This window comes from Pteropus medius, unplaced genomic scaffold, assembly GCF_902729225.1.
Source record: "Pteropus medius unplaced genomic scaffold, Ma_sr-lr_union100, whole genome shotgun sequence".
NCBI lineage: Eukaryota > Metazoa > Chordata > Mammalia > Chiroptera > Pteropodidae > Pteropus > Pteropus medius.
The window spans coordinates 652,125-679,289 of NW_024352149.1; the positions used below are offsets into that span (position 1 = coordinate 652,125).

Below are 27,165 nucleotides of genomic sequence, written 5' to 3' on the forward strand. Positions count from 1 at the left end.
TGACACTGTGGTAGGCAGATAATGGACCCCAAAGATGTCCATTCCCTGATCCCTGGGATGTGTAAATATGGTACTTTGTGTGGCAAAAGGGATTCTGCAAGTGTGTTTAAGGTTACAGTCTTTGAATTGGGGAAGTTATTCTGAATTATCTGGAAATTATTAAAAGTATAAAAAACTTTCTCAACTGGGTTAGCGAAATGGGATAGAAGAAGAAGGAGGAAAGCTTGGAAACGTGACAGGGACTCAACCCACAACTGGTTGCTTTGAAGATGGAGGAAGAGGTCTCCATTTTAAGGAATGTAGATGCTTCTAGAAAATGGCAACGGTGCTCAGCGGATGACCAGCAAGAAAACAGGATGTCAGTCCTACAACCGCAGGACATGGGTTTTGTCAAACACCCAAACGTCCTCCCCTCCAGCCTCCAAAAAGCAATCAGCTCTGATACCCACGCCAGGGCATGCTGTCAGGACAAATGAGCAAACACGGGGGAAAGCACACTAACCCATGACATGCCACACACGGCTGTGGTCATTTGGTGGCCTCCCAGGTGATGGCTGGTAGCATTCTGTTCTCTCCTCGCCAGCCTCCAAGCTTGCCGCTTTCACGGCCTCTCCTCTTCTCCAAAACCCCTTTGTTTTTTTCTTAGACCCCTCCCACCTCTCTTCCTGGGACGCCCATCACCTTCTCTGGGGAAACTCCCAGGAGACTTGCAGGTATTGCTAAACACTAGAAGTGGTCTTTGGTTCCATAAGCACCTGTGATCCTGCTTTCGACACACCTCAGGACAAATGGATTTCAAAGACATTTCTTTCAAATGGGGATGCCTTTGTCGTCTGCACGGTTCACACGAACATGTCAGAGCATTTCGGTTCTGGCTCACCTTTCCTCCTCATCCTTGGGGGCGGCGGGGTGAGACTGTGCTGCTTCTGCAGCTTTACAACCCCGTGCCTACACCAGCTTAGGTTTCCAAATAAATAAACTCAGGGCAAATGCATGCCAGCAGGCTGGGATCAAAACTCATCTCCAGCTGTTGGGAACACAAAGAGAAGCAGTTTCCTTAGAAACAAATTCCCAGAGGATGGGGTCGAGTGGGGCCACTGAGATCTCAGCAGAGGTGGACCTGAAGGTTCAGGGCATGGCCCTGTGTGGCCTGAGCCACATGAGAAGAGCAGCCCCTGCTGGGTCCCCAAAACAGAGAAGCCTTCCCCACCTCCATAGGAAAAATGGTCCCTTTAGGCCACATGGAGCCACAGAGCTAGGTTTGAAAGCATCATGCCAGAACATGTTTAAGAGAGTTTTAGCTTGTAAAGCAATTCTGTGTTGAGTGTTCAATTTATTCTCCTGACAGGCCTAATAGAAGCAAGGTGGGTAATATGGTCCCATTAAGCAGATGAGAAGAGCTCAGTTTGCAGAGGCTTTATCACTGCCCAAGCCACCCAGCTAGGGCGACGGTGAAGCATACCCTGTCCTAGGCCACTGTCTCAGCTTGCAATCAGAAGCCAAATTTGAACTAGCTGGAGACAAAGAACATGACTTTTTTACCTTCAACGATTCAGAAAACATAGGTATTTACTGAAATACTTAAAAAGCAGATTATCCAAATTTCTTGTTTCCTTTTTTTTAAGGAAAAATGATGCCTTAGGGACAGAAGCAAAGCCCAAGGTTTCATTCACAGGACAGCCTCCACCTGTCAGAACAGGGTGGAAAGTTCCAGAAACTGGTATTTCATATATACACTTACAAGGCTAAGGAACGTTCAAAGTCTAAAACCTCGAAGCAGATGGAAGTGCATAGCTTTCTGAAAATCTTTCCTGACGCTGGACAATTTGCAGGCTTCTCCAGAACCCAACTAGGCCAACATGATTCACTGAATTCTTTAGGAGCTAAGAAGCTGTAAATTACGTATCTTTTCTTTTAAACATCCATTCCTTTCCATGCTTTATAGCCAGGCCCAGTAAACAGTATCGCAGGATCCGTTTTCTCCCTGCAAAAATTTTCTCCTCTCTCTTCCCGCTCTTCAAATGGAGATCATCTAATGAAGTGGCAATAAGTTGGGGTAAGGAGCCCAACGTGACAATCTTTAAAGTCTGACAGTGCCCAAAGGTATCTCTGCCGAGTAGTTCACCATGAAACCTCCTGAGGTGGGGGTTTTAGGTGAACGGCAAGCCCCAATCACCCACGTGTAACTGACAGAGTGGAAATGGCAGCCCAAGAAATCCACCTTCGGGGAAACTCAGGGACTGGAAAAGGGCGTGGCTTCGGCAGGAATGCGACGCTGTCCCGTGCTCATAAATCACGACAGTTGCTTTTCATGAGCAGTCATTCATTCTCCCATCAGCCCTGCTCTGTGTGCCAGGTATTTCTCAGCCCTGGAAATAAAGAAGCCTGGACTCCAGCTGGAGAAGAGCCTCGTGTGCTGGGATGTATCCAAGTGTGCCTGGGCTCTGATCTGCCTTACCTTGTGACTCTGAAACCAAAAAAGGAGGCAGCCACCTCTGCACCCAGGAGCTGAGTGTCTGGCTCTGGACCAAAAAAAAAAAAAAAGAGCCCGTAAGAGGATTGCCTTTCACAGGGTGGCCGCTGTATGTAGAATCTGCATCTGTCCTAGCAATAATTCATTTTAAGATTCTTTTCTGGTAAATACAAATGAAGAATGGTTTGGAAAGAAATGGAGGCTTTTAGAAAATCAGTTTCCAGAAAATATGGAGAATAGCTCTAAGATGCTTGAATATTTGAAAAAAAAAAGTTGTTGCTATGTCCACATAAAGATGTACAGACGATGTCAGACAAAATGATTTTGCTCAAAAAAACATGCGACTGGGCGCGGTCCTCTTCGCCCTTTACCATTCAGGAAGTGAAATCTAAAGTCCAGGTAATGAAACAACAGAGTTGTAGAGTCAGAAGGCCTGGCTTCCGCTCCTGGTGGGGCCCTGATGCCGCCCCTACACCCCGGCCCAGTTCCTGCACCTGTAAAATGAGTGTCCTCACGACCTCCAGGGACCCTGCAAAATCCTCCAATCTCTTTACCCTTTTCCATGTTCTCTCAAACCACGCAGTATCACAAGATGATATTATGTCGCCCCCAGAGCAAGCCCAAAGGCCCTTGTCCTCACTCAGCTGTATGCTAAGCAGCTCTGCAAGGCTCAGGGCCAGAACTGCCTGATTTTTGGCAACTGGATAAAGAAAGTGGCTTCGGAGCTCCGAGATCTAGAATAATGTGGGTTCGTCAGTAGACCCATTTCAGACCAGCCCCCGTGACCCTGCGTGCAGTGTGCAGGGAAAGGCTTCCTTGCTCGATCTCGCGAGGGGGTGGCCTGCCGTGCCTGCCTCCCGAGGCACAGGGACACCCTGCGCATTGCCTCTCAGGCCCTCGCCCCCAGGCAGGGCCTCACTGAGGGGACAGTGGTCTCCTCACAGCTGCCCTGCACCCTACGAAGACACAAACAACACCTTCTTTTGAGTCAAACAACTGACCACCCAGGCTTGCCAAAATGAGGACAGGCTCTGAAAGGGGGCAGTTTTATTTCAAGGGTCTAATGAGACCAAGGAGATGAAATAAAAAGTTTCAACTATTAAAAAAGATAAAGGCAATAGAATGTCTTTTTCCAAATAAACAAACTATCCTTTGAACGGGAAAACGGCTTCCTCACTGGGTCAGGCTGGGGCCAGATCATACAGGAGTCACGTGGCCCCCATCTCCCCCTCCACTCCGTGCTCCCTGATTTCTCCCTCTGCTGCTCTGGGGAGCCTGCTGCTATCCTGTCGAGGCCTTGCCAAGGAATGACCTGATGAACTCGTCTGACACGGGCCCTTCCCAGACATGGTGCCTGCGTTTGGGAAGAGCACCCAGCAAATCTCTAAGGGTAGAATTCCAAGTGGAGAACATTCCCTGGAATCTTTCAAATCACACCAGAAAGGCAGCCACCAGATCTTCAAAAATAAAAGATTTGCCTCCGCTACCAACTTTCAACATTCTATAGGCTTAAAAAGAATCTGAACCATGATTTTTTTCTTCTTAACGTGTACAACTTCTCTGGCTAACGATGACAACTTCTTGTGTGTGTGAATGTGTGAAGACTTTGGTGTGCGGAGTGATTTACAGGATGGCAAAATTGACCAAGGAGAAAAACCTAGAGAATTCCCCTCAACTCCTATATTAATATTGTTGTTGTTGTTGTTGTTGTTGATTTTATTTACTAAATAGAGTGTTTTTGAGGTCTCCAGTATTTCAGCCCCTCTTCTGGGTACCAGGGACATAGATGGAACTCTGATCCTATTTTGTCCTTAAAGAGCTTAGATGTTGTTAAGAGGAGAGAAGTGAAGACATTACATCACCCAGAGAAACGACTTAGCCAGCACAGAACCTGGTGGCAGCACAGAGGAAGAACATCAGGACCTCCACGTACAGCTGTGTAAGTTGCACACTGCACAACGCTGGGGTCGCCATCTCACAAATTACACTTTCTATATTTTGAGTGGGACAGGCCTTATGAGACTTCCAGGACAACCAGTCAGGGTCAGTGAGATACACAGGTCTAGAGCAGCAGGGAGGAGTCCTGACTCCCCGAAAGACGGGGGAGAATTGCTGAGGATGATAGGGTGACGCATTTCCTGATGTGACGGGTTCAACTTTCTAGTGAAGATTTAGGAGGAATAATCACTGATTAAAATGCGTTCAATTTAGGGTCATTCATGTTCCTTGCCAATTCACTTAGAGTAACTGCAGTGACTCCCACGGCCTTATATGATCTGTTGCCTCCAACCATTAGGTCTCTAAGTTCAGTTCCTCACTCGATAACCAGCCGCAATGTCCTCCCAGCTGATCTGTGAGTGAGCCACACAGGCACCCACTACCGGGCTTTGCTCCAGCTGCCCCCTCCACTTGGAGCTATGTTCCCCACCTGATGATCTTTCATCCTACTAGTTGCTCAAATGCCCCATCCTCTGTGACTTCCCTGTCTGCCTTATCAACAGCCTCTCCCCAACTTCAGGCGTTCTGGGGGCTCCTGGCCTATTCTTCTACTTTCTCGCTTTTCCAAATTGCTTTTCACCTTCTGGTAGACTGTAAATTTACTTACTACCTACATTAATATTTGAAGAGCAGGATCTCCATATTACACTCAATTCCATATCTTGGGTTTTCCTGCCTCTTCTGCTAAAACTTGGGTCTAACTTTCTTAGTATCAGGATTGAGTCAGAAACTTGAAATATATTTTGATTGAATGGAGTATGCTATATGTTTTTAAAAGATAATATAAATGCTAATCAAGATCCAATGAAAACTATAATCTGAGTCCACATTATTTCTCTAGCAAGTGGCTCTCTACTCCGAATATATACTTGTCACTGAATAGAAAATACATAGCCATATTCATAACATGTAGTTTAAAGAAAAAGATTAGGGTTTTTGCCATAAAAATTAAAAACCACTTTTCAAATATACCATCGAAATATTTCATTGAAACATTAGGTAGTTGAACCAATACTGAGTGGTGAGTGACAGTCATTGGTTTCTGGTCTTGGCTCAGCTACAAACTTGTTGTACAGCACTGACTAAGACACTTCATTTCTCTACATCATCTGAAAGTACTCTCATCCTTCACATGCATACTTTTAAAAAATTACACAAGGAAACGGAAGTCTGGGCACTGTACTGGAATTGTGACTAATGGTACTTTTCTTTAGCTACAAGGATGCTGCTGTGGCCCCATCAGCCGCAGGTGAAGCCTCTGTGTTATTTTCCAGCAGTGGGATTAGATTTACACTGATCTCTCTGTGCTTTCTTCTCTGCCTGTTTGTGCCTGTTTGTGCCTGACATCCCAGGATGGGTCTGCATGCCCATCTCACACGGGCTCTCTCACACGGACACCAGGATTTCAACCTCCTTAACACCGGGCTCTCAGCCATTCAGTAAGCTGTTGTCAATCTAGGTCACGAAGAAGTGAGAAATGTCCCTTGAATTCTGGTGCTGGCAGAAAGATGCATAACTCTGCCCTTATTTATTATTTTTTTAAATCAATGCTGCTCCTTGGAGACATTGACTGAAGTCAAAACCAACATCCACATAGAGCTGAGGGTCCCAAAACAAGGTGCAGAGAAAGCAAGCATGTTTTGCCAAGATGGCCCGATTCTGTTGTGGAAAGAACCTTGGACTTGTAGTCAAGTGGACCCAGACTCAGTCAGTCACAGTCATGCCCCTGATCGGGGGCGTGACTTTGACAAGTCCCATGTTCTTTTGGAATCACAGAGTCTTCCCCTGAAGATAGCCCTACCTCCTAGGATCGCTATGGGAATCGAATGCGATGAGGTGTGAGAACACACTTTGTGAGCCTTCGAGAGAGATCCCCAGACACATCCGAACAACAGTGACGGTCAGGATTCCCTAGGAAAGAATATTTTCTTCTATACTCTGGCACTAAAGACAAACCGAGGAAAACGAGAGTGGAAAGTCATTTGATAAAATGTCCAGTAGGCTCTGGGTCACCTGGAACAATTTTTCACTGGCCAAAACTTCCTCCCTGAGGAAGTGTCCTCACCACATGGGGCTCTGTGGAGGTGCCAGGGAATGCCACAGAAATGCCACAGAAATGCCACAGGAATGCCACAGGAGGGGAGAGGGAGCTTCCCAGCCCTGAAGAGCTGCTCCCAGGGCAGGGGAGGGACCATCTCTCAAGACTTACCAGGTAGCGCTCCTCCTGCCTCATGCTGGGGGTGCGGATCATGTGATTCTGTTCCCCTCTCCAGTCTCCGAAGCGACGGAAAAAGTAGTTAGATAAAAACCGGTTGACGGGGTCTCTAATGATGTTGATATAGACAGGCTGGTCTCCTCCGAACCTAACACAAGCACACAGACACGGAGCTGGTTACAACCCATCACTTCTGGAGGGAAATAAAGTGCACTTAGTTTCCCTCTATGTTAGCATATTAACATCAGCTGATGCCATCTGCTAAGGTACCAGTGAACAAGCAGCAAGCAGTGTTTCCTGACAGGCATTTTATTATGATGCAGAGCGAGCCTGTCCAGGGTCCTGTTGAGAGGCTGTGAGGACTGTTTTGAAGTACAGTATACAAATGACAGCTTTTGTCAACGTGAAGGTAGATGTTGTCTTGTTTTCTCACGAGGCTGTAGGTTCTTGAGGGCGGGCCAGGTTCCATTGGATTTTGTAGTCCCAGGGCCTGGCACAGACTTACTGGCACCTGGTTGGCCCCCAGTGACTGTTTCAACTGACCGGTGAATTCTGATTGCCTTCTGGGTGAAACAGGACTTATCCTACCTTCTAATTTTGGCAGTTTCTGGGAAGGCGCTCTGAGTAAGGGGATTAATAGTAGCCAACATTTCTTAAACACTCACTGTTAACCTTACTGTAAATACTTTATGTGTCCAACTCAAAGAAGCATCACGACACTTCAGTAGAATAGAAATCATAATTACCCTATTTACACCTGGAGAAACTGAGGTAAGGAGACGGTGAGTCATTTGTGACTAGGCCAGGATATGAATCCAGGTGTTCTAGTTCCAGAATCTATGCTCTGAACCATGGAAAGAAGATTCCAGTAAAAATGTGAGGAATCAAGGATAACAAAAATCAATGGAGTGACCCTTGAGGGGTGGCAAGTGGTTGTAGATGGAAACACAACAAATATCTAGGTGTTCCATTTTAATCTCTTTCACAAAGGGATTAGACAAACATGCTGAATGCTGGCCCAAGAGTAAGGCTGTCCCAAGAATAAGTTGGCTGCATTTCTCTTAAGGATCCCTCCTTTTTCTCTTTGAATTGCCTAAAAGCAGTGCCCTTGAGGAGCCTGGGACACTACTCCAGACTCTGGACAGAGGTCTTGCTCTGGGGACCTCCTGAGGGTCCTGTAGGATTCTTTCCTCTGTGACCCTGTGACCTTCTGATGAGGATGCCTGGACACTCCGTCAGGGGTCAGAAAAAGCTCAGAGAAAACAAACCGATGGAACCTTGTTCCCACCTCTTTCCAGCTGGCAGACCCCGCCCAGAATCACAGATATATCCTTCGGCAAGAACTCCATCCTAGAGTCAGTCCCTCTGTTCTCTGGCTCCGAGCCCTCCCTTCAGCACTGTGTGTACCTCTGCCTTTCCCAGCAGACTGTGGGGCTCCTGGAGCCAAGAAAAAAGTCGTTGAGCACAGTGCATGGCACACAGTAGGTGTTCAACCAATGAACACGTGAATGCTTGGGTGTAGGCTTCTGCCATTATCACAGGGATCCTTTGTCAGAGGAAGGCTAACATCCAGCCACCAATCCTTCCTTGTGCATTAATTCGTACAATGTTATCCTCAGCTTATCTGCAGTTTTAAAGAGAATCTTCAGAGAGAAGAGACCCCAGGAACAAAAAAGAATGACTCTCCAGTGGTGGAATTTCAGGCCCCGGGACCTGTGAATGAGATTCTGGAACCTCGAATACACCACACTGGAAACCACACTGCTCACGAGTAAGGTTAGCTGTGCCAATATGAATCTCGTCAGTTCCCAGAGGCACACAAGGTGACATTCGTGCAACTCGATGAACAACTGACTAGTCCCAGGAGTCAGCTGTGTCAACCACCATCATCCTCCATGTATCTTCCTCTTTTAAATGAAATTGTGTTTCATATGTATAATAGCAACTAAATAATAATGCTAGGGATGAGGAAGACAAAGCCTGGACACTAGATGTGAATGCAATTAAGCCCTCAGAAATTGCATCGTGTTTCTAAAAACCTCAACTGTACTTCTATGTCATGTGAAGAATGACTATTACTGCTAATGAGCAGACCTGTCCGATCATGCGACTCAATCACGGCTTCCCATTATGAGATAGTTCTCGGCTGCGTCATAACCATCTTCCCTTGAAGGCTAGAGACATCAGGATTGCCACGGCTTATTGAGCACAGGTGACTTGCTCCTGTTTGCATACTGTAACCCAATGCAAGAATTCTAGAATAATTTTCTGAAACAGAAGTTTTAGACTGTTTAAGGATTTATTGTGTATTAGATGATATAATAGCCTCTCTCCAGAAATTTCTGTGTGAGAGGTATCTGATATACATCTCCCCCTTTCCAGAAAGCAACAGTGATAATAATTTGAGCCTGCCAGTCCTCATCCTTTTTTTAGAATACACAGTTCCCTCCCAAACTACCAAAATCAGAGGTGGCAGAGGTGGTCAGTTACACAAAAGAGGCCAGAATACCACTGTGTCCCAGTGCCTGAGGAGGGTGACAAACTTCTCATCCTCATTCCATTCTCTCAGTAATTTTTAAATTCTGGTCAGAATTCCAGGTCACCCTTAAGAAGGTCTCTGGGTCATCTTGACCTACTGCCTAATGCTGTTTACATTCTAGAATGAGAATGCTTTCTACCCCCCACCCCATCCCACATAGGAAAACACTCCGTCTTAGTGTTAAAACCCAACCTGGGGGAAGATTCCACAGCTTCCCTGTGAAGTCCATCTTGTGGGTCAACCCGACAGTTAAGGAGTCTGTTACACTCAACGAGACTCCTAATCTCCCTCGTACGCACATTGCCTTTTGTTTGATCCACTGCACACAAAGGATTAGCTTCTGTTCATGTTCTTTGACCACTTTTAGCCTTTTTGGCTTCAACTGTAATTCCTTTAACTTTTTTTGTGTGTTTCTTTTTAAAATTCCAATAGCGTTTGTCTTGAGACTTATTTCCCTTCAATTTATAATCTGTAGCTCTAATCTGGTCTTTATTGAGCCCTAAAAAATTGGGGCAAGTACAGATGATGACAAGTTCTGTCCTGTGCATACATCAGAATAGAGGAGTCAGGCCATATTTTGTTTTTTATTTAACGACACACCCTCTGACTCTTGGGTGCCGCAATAAGTACTGCATGTTTGAAGTTCTCTTTTAAGTCATTTTAAAATAAAAGGTATTTGCAATTTCTTTGACCTTTGTTTGTCCATATTTACCAACTGTTTAACTCCCCATGGATCACCTGACCCACCGCAAATTTGTAAAATTCTTTTTATTTAATTTTTTTTAAATGAGAAGATGAAAATCCAAAGCAACATAGAATTCTCTGGGAATAACTGAATGGTTCTCATTTTTCTAACGCATTCATATCTCATTCTGGGCATTTTCTTGAACATCTGTCCCACACTGTGGCTTCAGTCGATCAATCGTCAACAGCATTAGTCACATTGCCAATAACTATACAAAGCACTTGGGTAAGAATTTTAGCCTCAGAATGCTAAAGATATCCTGGAATCTTCTTGCATGTATTAAATAATAAGACTTAAGACCAGAATTATTCTGGAGAATTAAGACTGTTTTGTTTCAGAGTTTTCTATGACTGAAAACCATTCTTGGGAGTATATCTTCTTTTTTAAAAAAATTGTGGTGAAATGCACATAACATAAAATTTATCCTTCTCACCATTTTCAAGGCTACAAAATCAGTGGGATCAAGTGCATTCACAGTATTGTGCGACCATCACCACGATCCATCTCGAGAACGTTTTCATCATCCCTAATGGAAAGTCTGTACCCAACAAACAACAAATCCCTTTCGCTCCCTCCTCTAAGGCCCTGGTAACCACCATTCTACTCAAAGTGTATCTTCTTTTTAACCTCTAGCTTGAGAGTAGAGGTTATTCTTGTACTGTTAACTACATTAAAAGATGAAAAGTACCCCAAAGCGAGAGGCCCACAGCTTTGATTCCTGTCAGGGAAGAAGGAGATGCTTTGAGAAGTGAAAGAAAGGCCACCATGAGAAAGGATGCGACTGTTTGGGGGGCAGGGTGAGGAGCCGCCTGCAGGAGGAGGACGGAGGAGGTGATTATTTAATGGCTCTCTGCTGGAAGCTAATCCCAGGAATGGGCCAGCAGTGGGGTGGGAGGTCTGCCTTCCATCCTCACAATCCTGTACAGTGGACACGTCCGCCCTTGGCTGCCCGGGATAGGCCTCCCATCACAAAAATCAGGTAGAAGAAACTGAGCTGCTCTCTGCCCTCTGGCATGTCCTCAGGGTAGGAGCAGTTACTAAGCAGGAAGTGGAGATAAACGGCATGAAGGGTGGCTAGTTGAGCTACTGCAGTTAAGGTTCCTGCTTGGAGAGAAAGATGACTTGCTATGGCAGGAAGTAAGTCGATGACAAGGAGGAAGGTCCTTCCTGGCATGCAGGGAGGAGGTGAGATCAGCTAACCCTTGACCGGCCAATAAAGCGTGTAGGCTCATGTAGCAGCAGAGGTCCACTCACTGTACAGTGAAAAGAGAAATGTGAGAAAGAAAGCACCATTTTAGGAAAAGTCCAGCTGTGTGTGTAAATAGGATAAAATGAGAGAAATCTCTCATTTTCAAATCAAAGCTCTGGGCTCTGTCGAAGTGGGTAAAGAAGGTTTAATTATCGCTAATATCAATTTTTATTTTGGTGCTCTCTTCAAAGTTTGGTGCCCTGTCACCACTACAAAGGATCTGCAGGGCACAGAGTTAAAAGGGATCATTTTGCTCATGAGAATAAAAACAAAGTCAACATTTAGAAGTACGATGTGGAAACCCAACTAAATCATGGAGTTAGCAAGGTCTGATCTGTTTTGTTAAATTATGCCATCAGAGGGCAGACTTTGTTCACCTCAATGAAGACGACTTCCTTTTCAGGAAAGAAAGTGTCCACAACACCTCCCCTTGCACATGGGACCCTGCCTGCTTCTCTAGTGACTGATTTATTTTTAAATGTTTTGTTTTTGCAAGTCAGTGTTGGCATTGGAGCAACCATCTGAGATAAAAGAGGAAATACAAATGGAAGCTAAGGAGGGTCAGGAGGTGAGGGGGTCACGGGCGAGTAAGGAAGAATGACATGAGAAAGGTTAAGAGAGGTGACAGTCTGAACTTATTTAGTGTATCGATCTCCTGCAAGTCACTTGGACTATTTTGAAAGCATTGAGCTCTGACACAAAACTTCACAATGTTTTCTCTCTGAGACCAAGTTGGGGATTGAGGCAAATTGCAGATCGGAAAAAAAATTACTGCCCCCTCCCAAAAGACGCTTAGAAAACAAACACCCAAAAAGCGAGGGCAGAGGAGAGACAAATTGAATTGTCCATCACACTCTTTCCAGAGTCAATCTAAGACGTACTTAAAGAGATGGTGTTGTTGTTGGGAAGGTGAACTTTTTCAAGAATTGTAATTCTTTAAGTCACTTTGACAACTGGGAACCGAGGCATGAAACCTTCATATGCAAATATTAAAACGACTTAACCATCACAGGAAAGAGTTGCATCTTTTCCGCCGAGGTAATTTTGACTGAATTTTCCAGCTAGTCCTGGTGAAAAACATTTATCTGGCCTAAATTTTAAGGCAGTTCAAAAATGGTGTGAAAGAACACTATCCATACCGAAGTCTGAAATTTCTGCGTTTGTAGTTTATCTCCTCTGGCCAGAAACCTTCCCCACAGTAACTACAAAAACATCAGATTGGTCTGATACTCTTGGTTTCCATGGTTGATGAATAAAACTGGATATGGAGAAACGATTCTTTCTGGCTCTAAAGAAAGGAAAAAGGAGGAAGAGAGCAAGATGCCTAGATGATGAATAAATGAAATAATGAAGTCAGCTACTGAACAGCCAGAAGCTTAGAGAACAGCATTTGGCATCTCAGAGTGTCTAACTTTTAAGGTAAGAATGACATATTAATTGAAAAAAAAGAAGTAAGGGGCAATTCATTTTTGGTATAATGCCATACATGTCACAAGCTCAGAACATTTAGGTACAAAAGAAGGTGTGGGGAGAGAGGCTAGACTGGCATTCTTATATTCTGCTCACTGGCATGTATCTTGCTGCGTGCTAAGAATGCAAGGAAGATTAGAAATAAAACATCGACAAAGAATATTAGGTTGCAGTATCAATTCTTGTGTTAATAATTTCATCATCTTGAAACAAAGCAACCATATGCCTGTCAGGGTCTTCTTAAGAGCAGCTTAATTATCTCCGTGACTTATAATTCAAAATATAGAGCTTATTTTTAACATACGTGAAGCCTTCTTAACAAGTCTCAGCTTAATTGTTTTTCTCAAATTGTATATTTTGGGGCTTTCTTTGTATGCCCACAGTCTGCCTTTAGACCTAAGAAATGTTCCTTAAATAAAGCTATTCCCTTGAATAAGAAAAAGATGATTTTTAATTTTCTATGTTCTGTGAGTATAACATTGTCTGGTAATGTATAAAAGTTCAGTTTGTCCTTCCGCCCTTGTATCTGGTACCTGCCTCCCCAGGTGCTCAGCATGGGGCGAGAAGAGGGGGGAGGGGTGTTTCCACAATTAACACGAGCTTTTCAAAGGAGCAAAGCTGATCAGGTCAGTCTCTCCTTTTTCCTGCTTAAATTCCTGGCAGCCACCTCATTCCACTTGCGCCCACCCTCTAGCTCTTATTTAGGGAATTACTCTTGGTCCCTCTGTTAGTCCAGCTCTTGTTCATGCTGGTCCCTGTGCCACCAATGCCTTTCCCCTCCAATCTGTCTAAAGCTGACCCGCCCCTCACACCCCAGCAGCAAAGGCTCCTGCTTGCAGTACCTTCCAGACTCCCTCTTCTGGGGAGGGAGGGTCCTGCCTCCCATTTCCTCTCAGGGAGACCCTGCGACTCTTTGTTAAGTTCATTACACTTGGTTGCCACTTCTTCCTTAACGGAGGAAGAGCTTACAGTTCCCCAAAGGCGAGGGGAACATTTACCGTTCGGGCAGAAGCCCCATTCCTAGCTCGTTGTATAGAAAACAGAGGGTCCTCGGTAAGCATGCATTTAATTGAACAAAACGGAAGGGAGAGAGGCCACACCAGCGGAGCAGGGCCCTGCCCTCAAGGCATTAGATGGAGACACCGGGAGGCTACAGATGGGCAGAAGGCAAACTGTGGGCTCAGATTTGAGACATCTACAGAAATGCCTTTGAAAGGCCACTTTGAACACATTGAACATCCTTCGCTCCAAGAACTTGAAGAACTTTCCTTCATGTGTTTAGGACATCCCTATAAGGCAGGGTGGACAGGAATTATCCGTCTTTCATAGATGGAAAAACAGAGACACCCCCCTCCCCGCCCCCACACACCCTGGGGGTAAATTGCTTGCCCAGAATCACGGTGAGTGAGAAGGTCTGACACCCAGAGGTCCCAACAGCCAGGCCCACACTGTTTTCTGCAGATGTGGTGTCTTTTAAAGGTGTTTACCAATTTTATTTTTCTTTCCGAATTTAGTTAATCAAGATTAAGCTCTTGGACATGTATTTGACAGCAGAGGCCATGATAAAATGTGATCATCACGCTGTGCCCAGCTGGGCTGATCCAATGCTGATATCATCAGCTTTGACTTGCCATTGAGGTTTTGCACTGTCCTGAGTTAGTTCCTAAGATCTGTGGCATTGCAGTTTGTTTTAGTTGTAAAGATTTGACCTTGAAGGGAGAAGAATTAAATGAATGAGGTTGGAGGGTACCTGGGGCGATGCAGAAGGAAGGTCACGAGAAGAGGAATGGTAGGAGGGGCCGTGTGTGGCATTCTACAAGTCATATATATAAGGCAATGCCTGAAATAGCTAACAAGTCCTCATTATCCAATTAGGCTGAATTATATGTTCTCTGCCTACTGGAAGTGAGAGGCAGGGCACGTACCCCAGACAATCCAGTAACAAGCTACCTTATAAATGCGGTTGGAAACACACTGGAGCTCTCAGTGCCATGGCCCTGGGCCACTGAGGATAATTTGCAGGTGCCTTTTTTACCATCCAAGGGAACCCTGGCTATCAGGCAGGCCGGGAAACCTCAGGGAAGCTTGCTGTCAAGGATAAGACAGCAACGCCTCTTTGCTGCTTACTAACTTGCTTTGCTGAATCTCATTTTCTTTACACTTCATTTGCACAGGGCCTGCTGCACAGCAGGAGGGGGTGTCCTTTGAAGGCTAAAACCTGCTTCCACTCTATGGGCTGTGAGCATCCTGTGGCAGAGCAGCTGTGCCCAACAAGTGCAGAGCTGGGACCGCTCAGGGCCTCTCTGGGTGCCTAGCCCTTGGGGACCGTTAGGTCAGCACCAGCGAGTAGGACAGTGTGCTGCTCTCCTGTGGACTTGAGGTGGACCTAATATCCCCATGGGAATAACAGTGAGGGACGTGAGGGCCCAGCGTCCCGGGCTGGCAGGTGGATCTGCCTCCAGATCCAGTGCGCTATCAGCGGATGCCACTGTGAGCTCAGACCACGGGCCAGCCTGAGGAGAGGAGGTGTCTGAGAACTTCAGAGTACAGCAGAGCAGTGACAAGGGAATGTATGTGAATTAATCCCTGGGGGAGAGACTGCCCAGAGCATGCTAGTAGTGACTTCGCAGATCAAAGGTCTAAAAACCTAAAATTTGGAGATTAGCCTTGTTACCTGAAGGTCCTCGTAGCCGAAGAAAAAACAGATTTCTAAAACGCTCCAGTGGCATGCAAGGCTTAGAATAATCAGATGGAGTCTTTGAAAGGTAGGCAGAGAGGCGTTTTGGATCCTATAAAATACACATTACTCCACCAATAAGTTACTCCTACCATCATATGTGGCTTCAAATTGTACAAAAATGTGCCATGAAATAATTTCTGTTAAAATACCCCTCTTAAACCTCCCCATTTATTTATTTCAATACAAAACCTGATTTTAAAAAAAAAAAACCTCTCAGGTCAAATGGCTTCTCATTAAAAATAATTTCAACCTTTCGCAAGATTGAAGATTCATATTCTAGAAAGAAATGAAGCTTCTGTCCAAATGCTTCACATGTCGATCCCTCCACAGCAAAAATAACAGGATTTAAAATGTCTTTGCCAGGGCAATTATATTACCTTGAAAATGAAAGTAGATTTTAAAGTAATTGTTCACGAGAAGGAGTCTAAGCACTAAAAAGAAACGAAAGGACCACGAAGCTGAAAAATCTCTTACCTCGAGAAGTTGAGAAAATGAACGTGTCGCGTAAATAAATAGGGCTGTTCGGCAGTACTTATATTTTTAATCAGTTCCATCTATTAAAAAAAGTACAAAATTAGCATATATAAGATCTAATCTCCCAAGCTGTATTAAGCTAAAGGTTATCTCCCCAACTCCTTTTTATCCCCGCTTCTTACCTCTGGGACCAGAGCCAAACACCTGTGTTTTGCATAACATCTATGAACTTTACATAAGGCTTCTTCCTAAGTCAAACAGTGCTACCCAGATTTATAGCCCCGTATTTAATTTAGCTGATTGCTACCATGAAAACAATGTGACAGGTCAATTAATTTTAACTGGAAAAGCCGGTGTGCTGCTGTACAGAAATGCAAGTAAGAAAATGCCTTTAATCCCCTCCATTAAAGTCAAATCAAGACGAGAGCTTAATCATTATTTTATATTGCCATGATGATATTCACAGGCTACACAGAAATATTTGAAACCGGTTCTGCGGAATTTAAAAGTGGGAGTAAAGTGGGGCGATACACCCGACTATTTTTCTCTTTGATTATGAAAATTTACAAAGCAAAGATTTCATCGGAAACACATAAACTCCCCCAAACACCTTGGTTTTGGGTGGGTGGTCATCTGAATTATTTATTTACAGTTATCGGCAAGGCAAAAAGTAGTTTATATCAGTATAAACTGATGTTTATGGTCTTCTGGAACATGTCACGATACAGAAAATGTTTAGTAAAAACTGTTAGCAATTCCAACCATTCTTATACTCCTTGACTTCCTAAACTTCGCTTCTCTTAGATTTTCTACTGGGCTTCATCAAAACTGACACACTGGAAGTTTTAAGGAGCACACTGAAGTTTGCTACTCTGGAGATACCTCAGAAGTGCAGCGTTTCAATTATTTTATGAAATAGTTCGAGTTGAAAACTGGAAACAAAAACGGTCATTCACGTGTTAACCACAGTCGCTACAACAATAAAATCAGAGTCGAGAACTCCTTCCAGGTTGTCTGAAACGGGACAGAAAACCTGGTTCGCCTCGTTCCCTCATTCCCAGCACAGGGCTGACACACACTCAAACGCTCAACAAATATTTGTTAAATGAATTAACTCCAACCAGTACATGCATTATAGATGTTACTCTAGGGTGTCAACGCCTAATCCTTTTATTAGATATTCATACTCACGATGATTGTTAGAAGAAATGAAATTGAGTTTTAAAAGTAAATGACTTGCAGTTCCCCAATCCTGTGTTTCTGGTAGTCACAGTGGCAGGCGAGGGTAAATAATGGTCTGCCGAAGCTTGAGCATAAAAAGAAATTGAATTCTGTCTCTTTATCTACTGTTTATCCTCTACATCTCCACTCCCTTCCCCTCCCCCATGCCTCAGCATTTGTTTTTGGTAATAAAACTTTCTGTTGGGTCACATTGTAAATTTCGATGGATTTATCAATACAATTACTGATTTGGAAGCACAACCAAAGGTGTCTATGGATAATTCTTTACTATGTATTTGTTTAATATAAATACCATTTAATGCCTTAATCTCTAAACTATTTTTATTCAGATATTTCTCTGCACACATAAGAGTAATATGAGAAGCCCCCTAGAATTATACAAGAAGTCTGGAAAAACAGGTCAGAAGAAAAACCATTTCTTCCATACATTCGACATTATATTATATCCTCTAAACATGTGTCAACCTGTTAAATTTAATGGAAGAATAGTAGTGGTTAGATTCTGAGAATGGTGTCACAATAGTCATAAAGCTGTCTATTTCACAAGGAAAAATTGATTAGCAGTGACAATGCTTAACTCTTTGTAGATGTATCTTTAAACATAGAATAAAGGTACTAATGCTCACGTTTATTGCATTAGTACAGTGAAGTCAGAGAGTTCATTTCAGTTTTCATACAAATCTTAAAGCTACTTAGGTACTCCCACAAGTACAGGTTTCAAGCATTATGGTCAAGATGTCATTTGATTGTCTTCACAAATGCTAAGACTTTCCCGATTTCTAGTGACAAGCAATGGTCTCCTGGACCCCTGATGCCCATCACCTGAGTCACCCATCCTAGTCCGCCCATCGTCGCCGGCAGCCTGCCTGTCTGTCTTATCTGCATGCGTGCATCATGGGTGGCAATCACTACCTAAAGTCATCACAGACGCTACTTCTCCTTCTCTACCTTGGCTTGTGGCCTTTATTCTGATCACCTTGCATTCATTCATATATTTATTCCTTCATTCAGCATTTATTGAGCTCTTACTAGGCCCTGGAGATCAAAACAGGAATCAGGTCAGTGGGAAGACACATAAGGACCACACAGTGGGATTGTATCCTAACGGCATCCCTTAATCTACCATGGCCAAAACCGCACTCTTGATTCTCGCCCATCTTTGTCCCTTATCCTCCAGCTTCCTCCATCTCTGGAGAGTCTGTTTTAGGTTCACGGTACTCTCCGTATGTGAATCTCTCCTGAGCTTCCACATTCATTCTCTCGCTGAGTCACATTCATTCTACCTTCACTATTTCCCTCGACTTGCTCTCCAGGCTAGCCAAACGAGATCCCTCCTTGTTCCTTCCTCACACCATGCCCAACCCTGACCATGCCCGAGCTCAGGCTCAAGCTTCCTCTTCTCGAATGTTCTTCTTCTACTCTCTCCATGTCCAAATCCTAACTAGTCTTTGCATCTGGCTAAAATGCCTACTTCCTCCAAGTAGCCTTCCTGGATCTCTCCCTTCATTCAACATCCATTGATTTCTAACTCTGTATCAGGTAATATATTGCTTGGAGCTGTGGCTATAGAGGTAAAAGACTTGGTTCTTGTTCTCAGGAAGCTCAGTTTTGAGGGAGAGGTGCACTAGCAGGTAGATAACATGTGACATGCGACAACCACGGAGGTGAGGCACCTCCCCTGTCTGCAGGTGGAGAGGTAATGTTTTTCTAAGGATGCATTCCTCAGTGGTTTGCAAGGACCCATCAGAGTTAGTAAGCGAAGAAAGGGACCCACGGCATTGCAGACAGAGTGAACAGCAGATGCAAAGGAGGAAACGTGAAATGACATGGATATTAAAACTGCCAGGAGTTCTGGGTGCCAGAGGTCAGGCAAGGGGTCAGCAAGGCAGTAGATAAGACTAGACAGGAAGGTAAGAGACAGGTAACTTAGGGCCCTGCAAGTCACATGAGGGATTCTGACATTTATCTTATGGGCAATCCACAGCAAGAAAGGATTTTTTTACCCCTGTCTGTGGTCAGGGTAGAGAATGTGAAGAAGAGTAAAGATTATAGACAGAAAGTGTAGGTAGGAAGACAGAAAACGATGAGGTCATAAACTAAGAAAGCGCTTTTCAGGATGCTCCCCAGACTAGCAGCATCAGCATCAACTGAAAACTTGTTAGAAGTGCAAATTCTCAGGTCCTACCCTGGAACTACTGAATCAGAAGACACTCTGGGGTGGGCTCATCAATCTGAGTTTTAACAAGCGCTCAAGGAGATTCTAAGGCATAAAAATTTGATAACCACAGAATGCAAGCGCTGGAAGAGAAGACAGATGGAGAGGTTCAGGGACATCAAGGAGGAAGGACCTGCTGAGCCTTGCGCCTCACTGGTGGCAGAAGGGAAGGCGAGGGAGAGGTCAGGAGAGCTTCCTTCTCAGAGTCCTGGCTTGATCTCAACACACAGTGGTACCCATTCGTGGAGATGGGGGATACTGCAGGGGAAATAAATCTTGCTGAAGAAACGAAGGGAAATGTGTTTGGTTTTGAACATCTTCGGCTATCAACGATGTTGCCTTCTTTGACTTTCCACAGCACTATGAGGATTTTTCAGGACATTTACTTTTTCTGTTACTTTATAGCTGAGTTTGTGTGCCAGCCCAGAACCAGACTGTAAGGTCCTTGAAAGCTGGGGCCAGCCTTGATTACTCAGCCCAGAAAACCAATCCCAGGCACCTGCACAGAACATATACCCCATCATTGTTTATGTAATAAAGATGGCCCTGCTAGAAAAAATATTTTAGCGTCAAGAAATGTATAGTTCACTGGAGACAGACCTGGACATCCATTACCCATTACGTGACGCTAACAGTTTTACTATGATAATATCTAAGACATAACAACACCAAACAGACTCCCATTTTCTGAGTGGTCCCTGGGCTATGTCCTATACCCAGAAGCTCTCTGCATACATGTTGCCATTTCATCCTCAAATAGCTGTGTGAGTTACTATTATTTACATGCACAAGTTGAGACACTGAGGCACAAAAGGGCTACCTAGATGGCATACGGTCTCATCACTAAAAAAAGATGGAGCTGGGATTCAAATCCAAGTCGATTGACACTCAAAATCCTGTTCTTTATCACTGAGCTGCAATCTCTTCACCATTCCCACTGTTATTTGATCTATACGTTAGTTCTTCAAATAGGAGGAAGGTGTCAGTCAGCAAAATAACTCTGGAGAATTAAGAGAGTTTATGGGGATATAAATTTTCTACCTTTCACGGGATGTGCTGAAAAATTGAGAGAAAGTTATAATGGGGGAAAAGCATTAAAAGTAATAAAAAATAAAAAGCATTACGATATCAGAGGGTATTCTTTGAAAGTTCTAGGTGGGGAAATAGCATATATTATAAGAACAAGAATGAATTTAAAATGATAAAAAAAAAGAAAGATAACTGTAATGGAAGTTTTCTAAAAGAACTTAAATCACAGTGCATCTGAGAATGAGATAGAATTGAGGTTAAAATAAAAAGAGCAAGAATTGAACAGAATTTATAATGCAGAAGATAAGCCAGAAAGTAGTTTCTAATCTTTTGCTTTCAACCTAACTGGCTGGGAACAGGTAGAGCAGAAAACCCTTACCTACGGTTCTACAAACACAGCTAGTTAGTAAAAGGCTTGGCTCCTGACTTCTTTAGGAAATGCCAGCGGTCATGGCAATGACACTACTCTGGTCTGAATTCTTGTGTCACTTGGGAACAACTAGATCAAGATGTCCTATAATTTTGCAAAACATCGTAAATGAAAGAAAAGATTTTTTTTTTCTTCACAACATCAAAGCCCAATAAGAAGCAGCTCAGAGGAGAACTCCAGGCCCTTTAACCCCGAAGGTCGAGAGAATAGCTGTCGGCTCAGTTTATCTTTCCCTCTATCATCTGAGTAGGGAAGTCCTTCTAGTGAGGGGGCTGGACAGTCTTCCCTCCAGGGCTGTGCAGTCAGTGCAACACATGCCTGCAGTGAAGAGGAAGTCCACCAGGGGGCGTAACGACAAGAACAAGGCAAATAGGCTGGGTCTGAATAGAAGAGAAAATCAATCTCTTTGCTATCATTGAAAGGAGATGAGAAAACATATTTTTTCAGGTCTTGTTGCTTCTTCATCTTTTTTTCCTTTTCTTTCCAGTGAATTTCCATTAGCGGACTCAGCTTTTGTCTATAGAACTCCAAGATAAGACCTTGTTTGCAGAGCGTGGTGAACACATCCTTGTGGCCAGCAGATGGACTTGACTAATTTTTTGATTTGGTTCCAAGGTTGAGTCCGAGCAGCTCTGATGCCTGTGGACACTGTACTTCCTACTCTAAAGTCAGGAAACTCTGAAGGTCATTGTAAGGAAACGTCCAAAAGGTCTCAAGCAAAGGTAAGGTTCCTGGGATAAGCGTGCAGGCTCCTGAGACACCACCACTCAGTAAGACTTCGGGAAGCACGCAACAAGTTTCAGGGGTTCTCAGATGAAGGAGGAATTTTTCTTGCTTAGTAGAAGATTCATTTTAATAAAAGGAAAACTTCCCAATAATTAGAACCTTGCATGCAATGATTCTTTACTACAATGGCACATGGCGATCCCTTCAAGAGCTTTTTTCCCGCAAAGATGCCAATACCTTGGCTCCACCATTGAGAGTCTAACTCATATTTTGTAGTGGGACCTAGAAACATGCGTCGTGAAAAAGCTCCCAGGAAGATTCTGATGCTCATCATGGTTAAGATCTGTTTTTCTAACGGTTCTCTTCTGCCTACTGAATAACGTTCTAATTCCACAGCCTAGCGTTCTGAGTTCTCCAGGATTTGACCCAAGTTCGCTTTCAAGCTGTTTTCTCCACATTCTTCTTGAACACTTGTTTCTTCCTGTAAAATGAGGTGATGATACTTTCCTAATAATGTTGTCTGAAGGATCAAGAATAAGATATGCACAAATCCAGTGTACTGCCTGGTGCTCAATATAGCATTCATCGTAGGTCCTCAATGAATAGTCATCGACATCAATGAAGAAATGAATGAGTAAATCTTTTCCTTTGAACTGAGGTCAGTTGACCCTGCTTTGGGGAAACCTAGGAGGAATCCCAGTGGCCTCTAGACCTTCTCCAAATCTAATATGGTTTCTTTGGATGCATTTTTCTTCTTTAGAATCACATTGTTTGACAGCCACAGTCAGACTTGGAACTTGCAGGGGGAGAGCAACAGGAAAGGGAAGTTTAAGACATTGGAAAGCGATTCTGTTTTTGACCAAGAGGCTGAAGCAATCTAAGAGCACATGGCATAGGATCTCTGACTCCTCTACCCTTTGAAAACTTTTCAAGGTTTTGGTAATCTGAAGAGCTGTTGAAAAGCGTCACAGTAGATGTGATGGCCAGCATTTTCCAAACTGAATTGAGTTCTGTGGGATGCACAGGAGAGCCACAAACACTTCTAAATTGTTCCCTGGCCAACTATGACTGGGAAACACTAGGCGAAAGCCAGTTGAACAGATTTCTGTTTTTAATTGAAGGAGTTCTCAGTCTTTAAAATGTGAATAATTGTCGTGAATAATCTCTGAGAGGGTGACAAAGGAATAGCATTTCCCAAATTTATTTAATTATGTTATTTTCTTTTTCCTCAGTGTCTTTGGGGACTAGGATTCTCAGGAATACACTTAGGGCAATGCTGATGTGATAGCTGTGAAAAGGATTCTTAACCTTGTCTGAACTGTCATCTCTTGTGGCACTTTATTATTTAAAAAAAAAAATTGTTTTCTGGGCTCTACCCCAGAATCTTCAGAAGGGCCACTGCAAATACAGGTTTTAAAAGACTCTGCTGGAGATCCTGCTGTGCCGCCAGAACATGTAAGCCCGGCATTAGAAGAATGGCGCTTAAATTCGGGAGGGCCTAAGGTCAAGTCCAGGTGCCACGGGTAGTCATTCTATTCTGTTAAATTTGGAAAGTGACAATCTGGTTGTCTTAGTTTTCTCATGCATAAAATAGGGAATCATAGCCACTCGCTGGTATGGTTTTAGGTCCAAAAAAGTTCAATAAAATAATGAAATCAAACAATTAGCATGGAGTAGGTGCTATTTCTAATTTGTAATCCTCAGTATAAATAAAATGAATAATTAACTTACAATTAACAATATTTAATTACAATAATTAATTAACAATAAGTAGTAAAAGTATTTGCTTTCTTAATCTTTTTAGCTCCCATGCAAACAATTTTTGCCCTTCTCCAACAAAAAAGAGATAATTTTGAATTCTTACATCTGTGATGTGACTGTGGCACTTGGACCTTTATCGTCCTGAGAACAATGTTCTGAAAGATAGCATCAGACCATTAACAAAGGTGGTTATGAGTCTTTTGGAAATCACATTCCGATGGCTTCTGGAAATAGTTTCATGTCTTTCAAATTGTATGCAGTCTCCATTTTCCAAGAAATTACTAAGCTGGCCCAAGAAATTGAAATCTGGCTTTAGAGAATAAATGAAATGATGCTATCATGGGTTTGCGTTATATTCCCTGCAAAGGTCCAACATTTAGCTAGCAGCAGCTGTCCATGCTTTTCTGTCGAGGCGGAGTTTTCTAAAATATAAACTTCAAAGGTATTTTTATTTCTATAAGGGCAGATGTAATGGGATTTTTATAGGCATTCCAACATTTGGTGTCTTCATGCTCCCTTTCTTCTTAAATAATCTCTTCAGTGTCTTATTCCATTAAATAAATTTTAAATTTAGTTCGAGAGAGAGAAAGAGAAAGAATGAAAGAGGGGGGCGGAGAGAGAGAGAGCGAGAGACAGAGAGAGAGAGAAAGAGAGAGAGAGAGATGAAAGCTATCTTCCAGTGAGCAATGTATGCTATATGCGTTAATTTGACTCCGGCCAGAGAGGTGTCATTGTGAATGAATGAAATGGTATACAATTCAAGTCTTGTAAGTGGATACTATTCTAAAGTTCATTTGTAAGTCAGTAGTTTGGAACTTGGAACACATTTTCTCATAAAATAAATGTTCTACATGGTGGATAGAGTCCCAGGCCAGCCCACAGGAGCTTGTTTAACTCATACTGTACCTGAAGTAGAACTGTTATTAACGCTAGAGAACAATGTTTCCATGGGAACACATTTTCAGAGTTCTACTGTTCAACATTGAGAACCACTGCCTTTAAAATTTTAACTCGTCTCCGAAATCACTTTCCCCCTTTTCCTTTAATAAGTTACCAAGAAGAGGAGCTATTCATACCACAAATTATTTCTTGAATATATTAGGTAAAATAATATTTTTGTTCTCTGCTTGTTTTATGCACTTTGAAACTTTAGTAAAATGATACATATAATAAGGAAATGAGTTTCTTTAAACATTCGTGAACTACTTCAAACTTGGTTTCTTTTCATGACATTTCCTGGCTTTCCCTGCACGTCACAACCTGGTCAGTTAGCTGCAGAGAGACAACTGTCACTGTTGTCTGTTATTACATCAAAATTGTTTATTTGTTTTTTTCTATGATATCTTTCCCTTGAATTTAAAAAATTTGCCATATAATTTAATAAGAATCTGGAATAAACAAGTAATGAAATATATTCTAGGTCACACTGACCACAGGAATCAGAAATGTTTCAACTACACTATGCACAGATTATGCTAGAAGTTGTATAAATATATCACAGAATCACAAGGCTGGAAAGAACCTTAAACGATTGTCTAGTCTATTCCTTGGCTTCTAGACAAGCCAATCATTCCAAACAGATGAGAGCTAACCTCTATTTTAGAGGACAAAGATGACTTTGTCTTTAACCCATTCTAGATTTAACAATTGATATACCGTTATCAAATTATTTCTAATTTTTAATCTAAACCCTTCCTTTCTCATGAATGTTCCTCATAGGAAATAAATTAAGCTTATGTGTAAAATCCCACAGTATATTTATATATTACATTTTGTGCTCTCTCTTCTAGGGCATTCCTGAACATCTCCGTGTCTAATATTTTAGTTGCTTTGCGCCCTCTGGGTTGTTTGTACCGTTTTAACACTAAAGTCAAGCTACTGTGTTTTATGAGTCTTCTGAGAACTGAGCAGTTTCCACATATAAGAATATTTAAGTATAATCTGATAAGCAGATCCAAAGTCTCAAAAGAAAACTAAATTTAATAATTATAATAAAACTTCAATAACATTGGCTATTTATTTACAGTCCTTTCTTTTGACCTAATCATATTAGCTCTTTAATAAGGTAAGGAAATCAGAGAACCTACCCCTATTAAAGTTACTCATAAAAAATGGTATCTTTGAATGTCACTAAACATAACCTTTGCTATTGGGAGCCTACCAAAGAACCTACAAGATTAATCTCAGAATATCTTTTGTTGATTGCTAATGACTATTTAGACTTGATACTCAGAGACTTTTAGTGGAAGCTTTCAAAGGAATGGACAATTTTGATCTCTATATTGTGGAAGACAATAAAATACTGGCTTATAGCCAAGTACTGTTGGTGACTCTCTTAAAACAGTCCCACTGTCCTCCATGGTAAAAGAGAAAAAAAAGGCTATTGTAAATTCCCTTTGTTTGTGAGGGTTTGAATGCCTCAAAAGTAGGATTATGTCAGAAAGAAGTGGACATAGATAGACGTGGGTGAAGATTTCCATAATTATGGGCTCAACCTGGTAGCAAACCATGTGCCTTGTTTATTCCCCATGCTTATATACTCATTGAGTGGTGTAATGGTTAATTTTATGTGTCGACTCGACTGGCCCCCCAAGGGGTGCCCAGATTAAACAATATTTCTGGGTGTGACTGTGAGGGTGTTTCTGGACGAGATGAGCATTTGAACTGGTAGACTCAGTAAGGCAGATCGCCCTCCTCGACGTGGGTGGGCATCACTCAATCTCTTGAAGGCCCGAATAGAACAAACTGGGGAGGAAGGAGGAATGTGTCCCCTTTTCTCCTGTCTCACTGTTTAAGCTGGGACATCTCATCCTGCATTACCTGGATTGAGTTTTACATCATTTGCTCCCTTGGTTCTCAGGTGTTTGGACTTAATTACACTATGGCTTTCCTGGGTCTCCAGCTTGCAGATGGTAGATCATGAATTCTCAGCCTCCATGACTGTGCGAGCCAATTTCTCATAATAAATCTTTTATATCTATCAGTTGATTGATCTACTGGTAGACATCTCCATCCTACTGGTTCTATGCTCTGGAAAACCTTGACTTATACCTGTGGCTGTTCATCCACATTACGTATCTTAGGGGACAGAAGCAGCTTTGTGAGACCAGGCTAACCAACCTGAGCCTGTAGAATGACCTTTTGAGAAAACTAGGGCTGACTTTTCTACATCAGCAAAGCACCTCAGTGCAGACTGTTGACCTTACTTTTGTATAACCTTACAAAGTAGATTCTGTCTGCATAGCTCCCTGGCAGAGTGTCACATCTGTCCTCCACCACCAGCACACCCGCTTGCATGGCTCAGCTACGTTACAGTGGAATTGTGCCTGAGAAATGGGGTCATTCTTTTGCTACCATTGAATATGTCAAATGCCGCTTTTGAAGCTCGAGATCCCCTGAACTCTCCATGACAGGAAGCTCTTGCTTCCATCAACCACTCAGATCACTGGCCCAAGAGGGGTTTCTCTTTATTATAACGTAAAGACTTAGGACACTCGTGAGGAAATGCAGAGGAAGAAATATTAAAATACAGTTTTCTCACTTTTTGCTGTCAGGCTGTCATTATTATTTATAGCTCAGTGGTGTTAGCTATTTGAGATTCACATTGCTAATTTTAGATAAATTGACATAGTGTACACTCTCCTTCACTGGTTGTAATAATGCCTTCGCAGAAATTTCCTGGTTCAAAGGTTTCCATCTGAACAAGTAACTTAAATTTCCTTCCACACTCTGGCAAAAATACAGCATGAAATTGCAACTCTGGTATTCATTTGTTAGGGGTTTGAAGGCTGTCCTATAAGATACCTACTAATTACACAAGTGAATTGAAGCAAAGTACAACTTAACCATGGTCAAAGAC

The 27,165-nt window shown here is 42.8% G+C and overlaps 1 protein-coding gene across 2 annotated transcripts in view; it reads right to left on the reverse strand.

The window, feature by feature from the left end:
• The window catches only part of UST (uronyl 2-sulfotransferase), a 254,661-nt gene that overhangs the window by 75,709 nt on the left and 151,787 nt on the right, over positions 1 to 27,165 (reverse strand). For both annotated transcript variants that reach the window (XM_039846944.1, XM_039846943.1), the window contains 2 exons: positions 15,904 to 15,983; positions 6,681 to 6,834 (listed from right to left, as the gene is read on the reverse strand). In XM_039846944.1, coding sequence (XP_039702878.1) covers positions 6,681 to 6,834; positions 15,904 to 15,983 — 234 coding nt within the window. The remainder of the gene's footprint in view (positions 1 to 6,680; positions 6,835 to 15,903; positions 15,984 to 27,165) is intronic.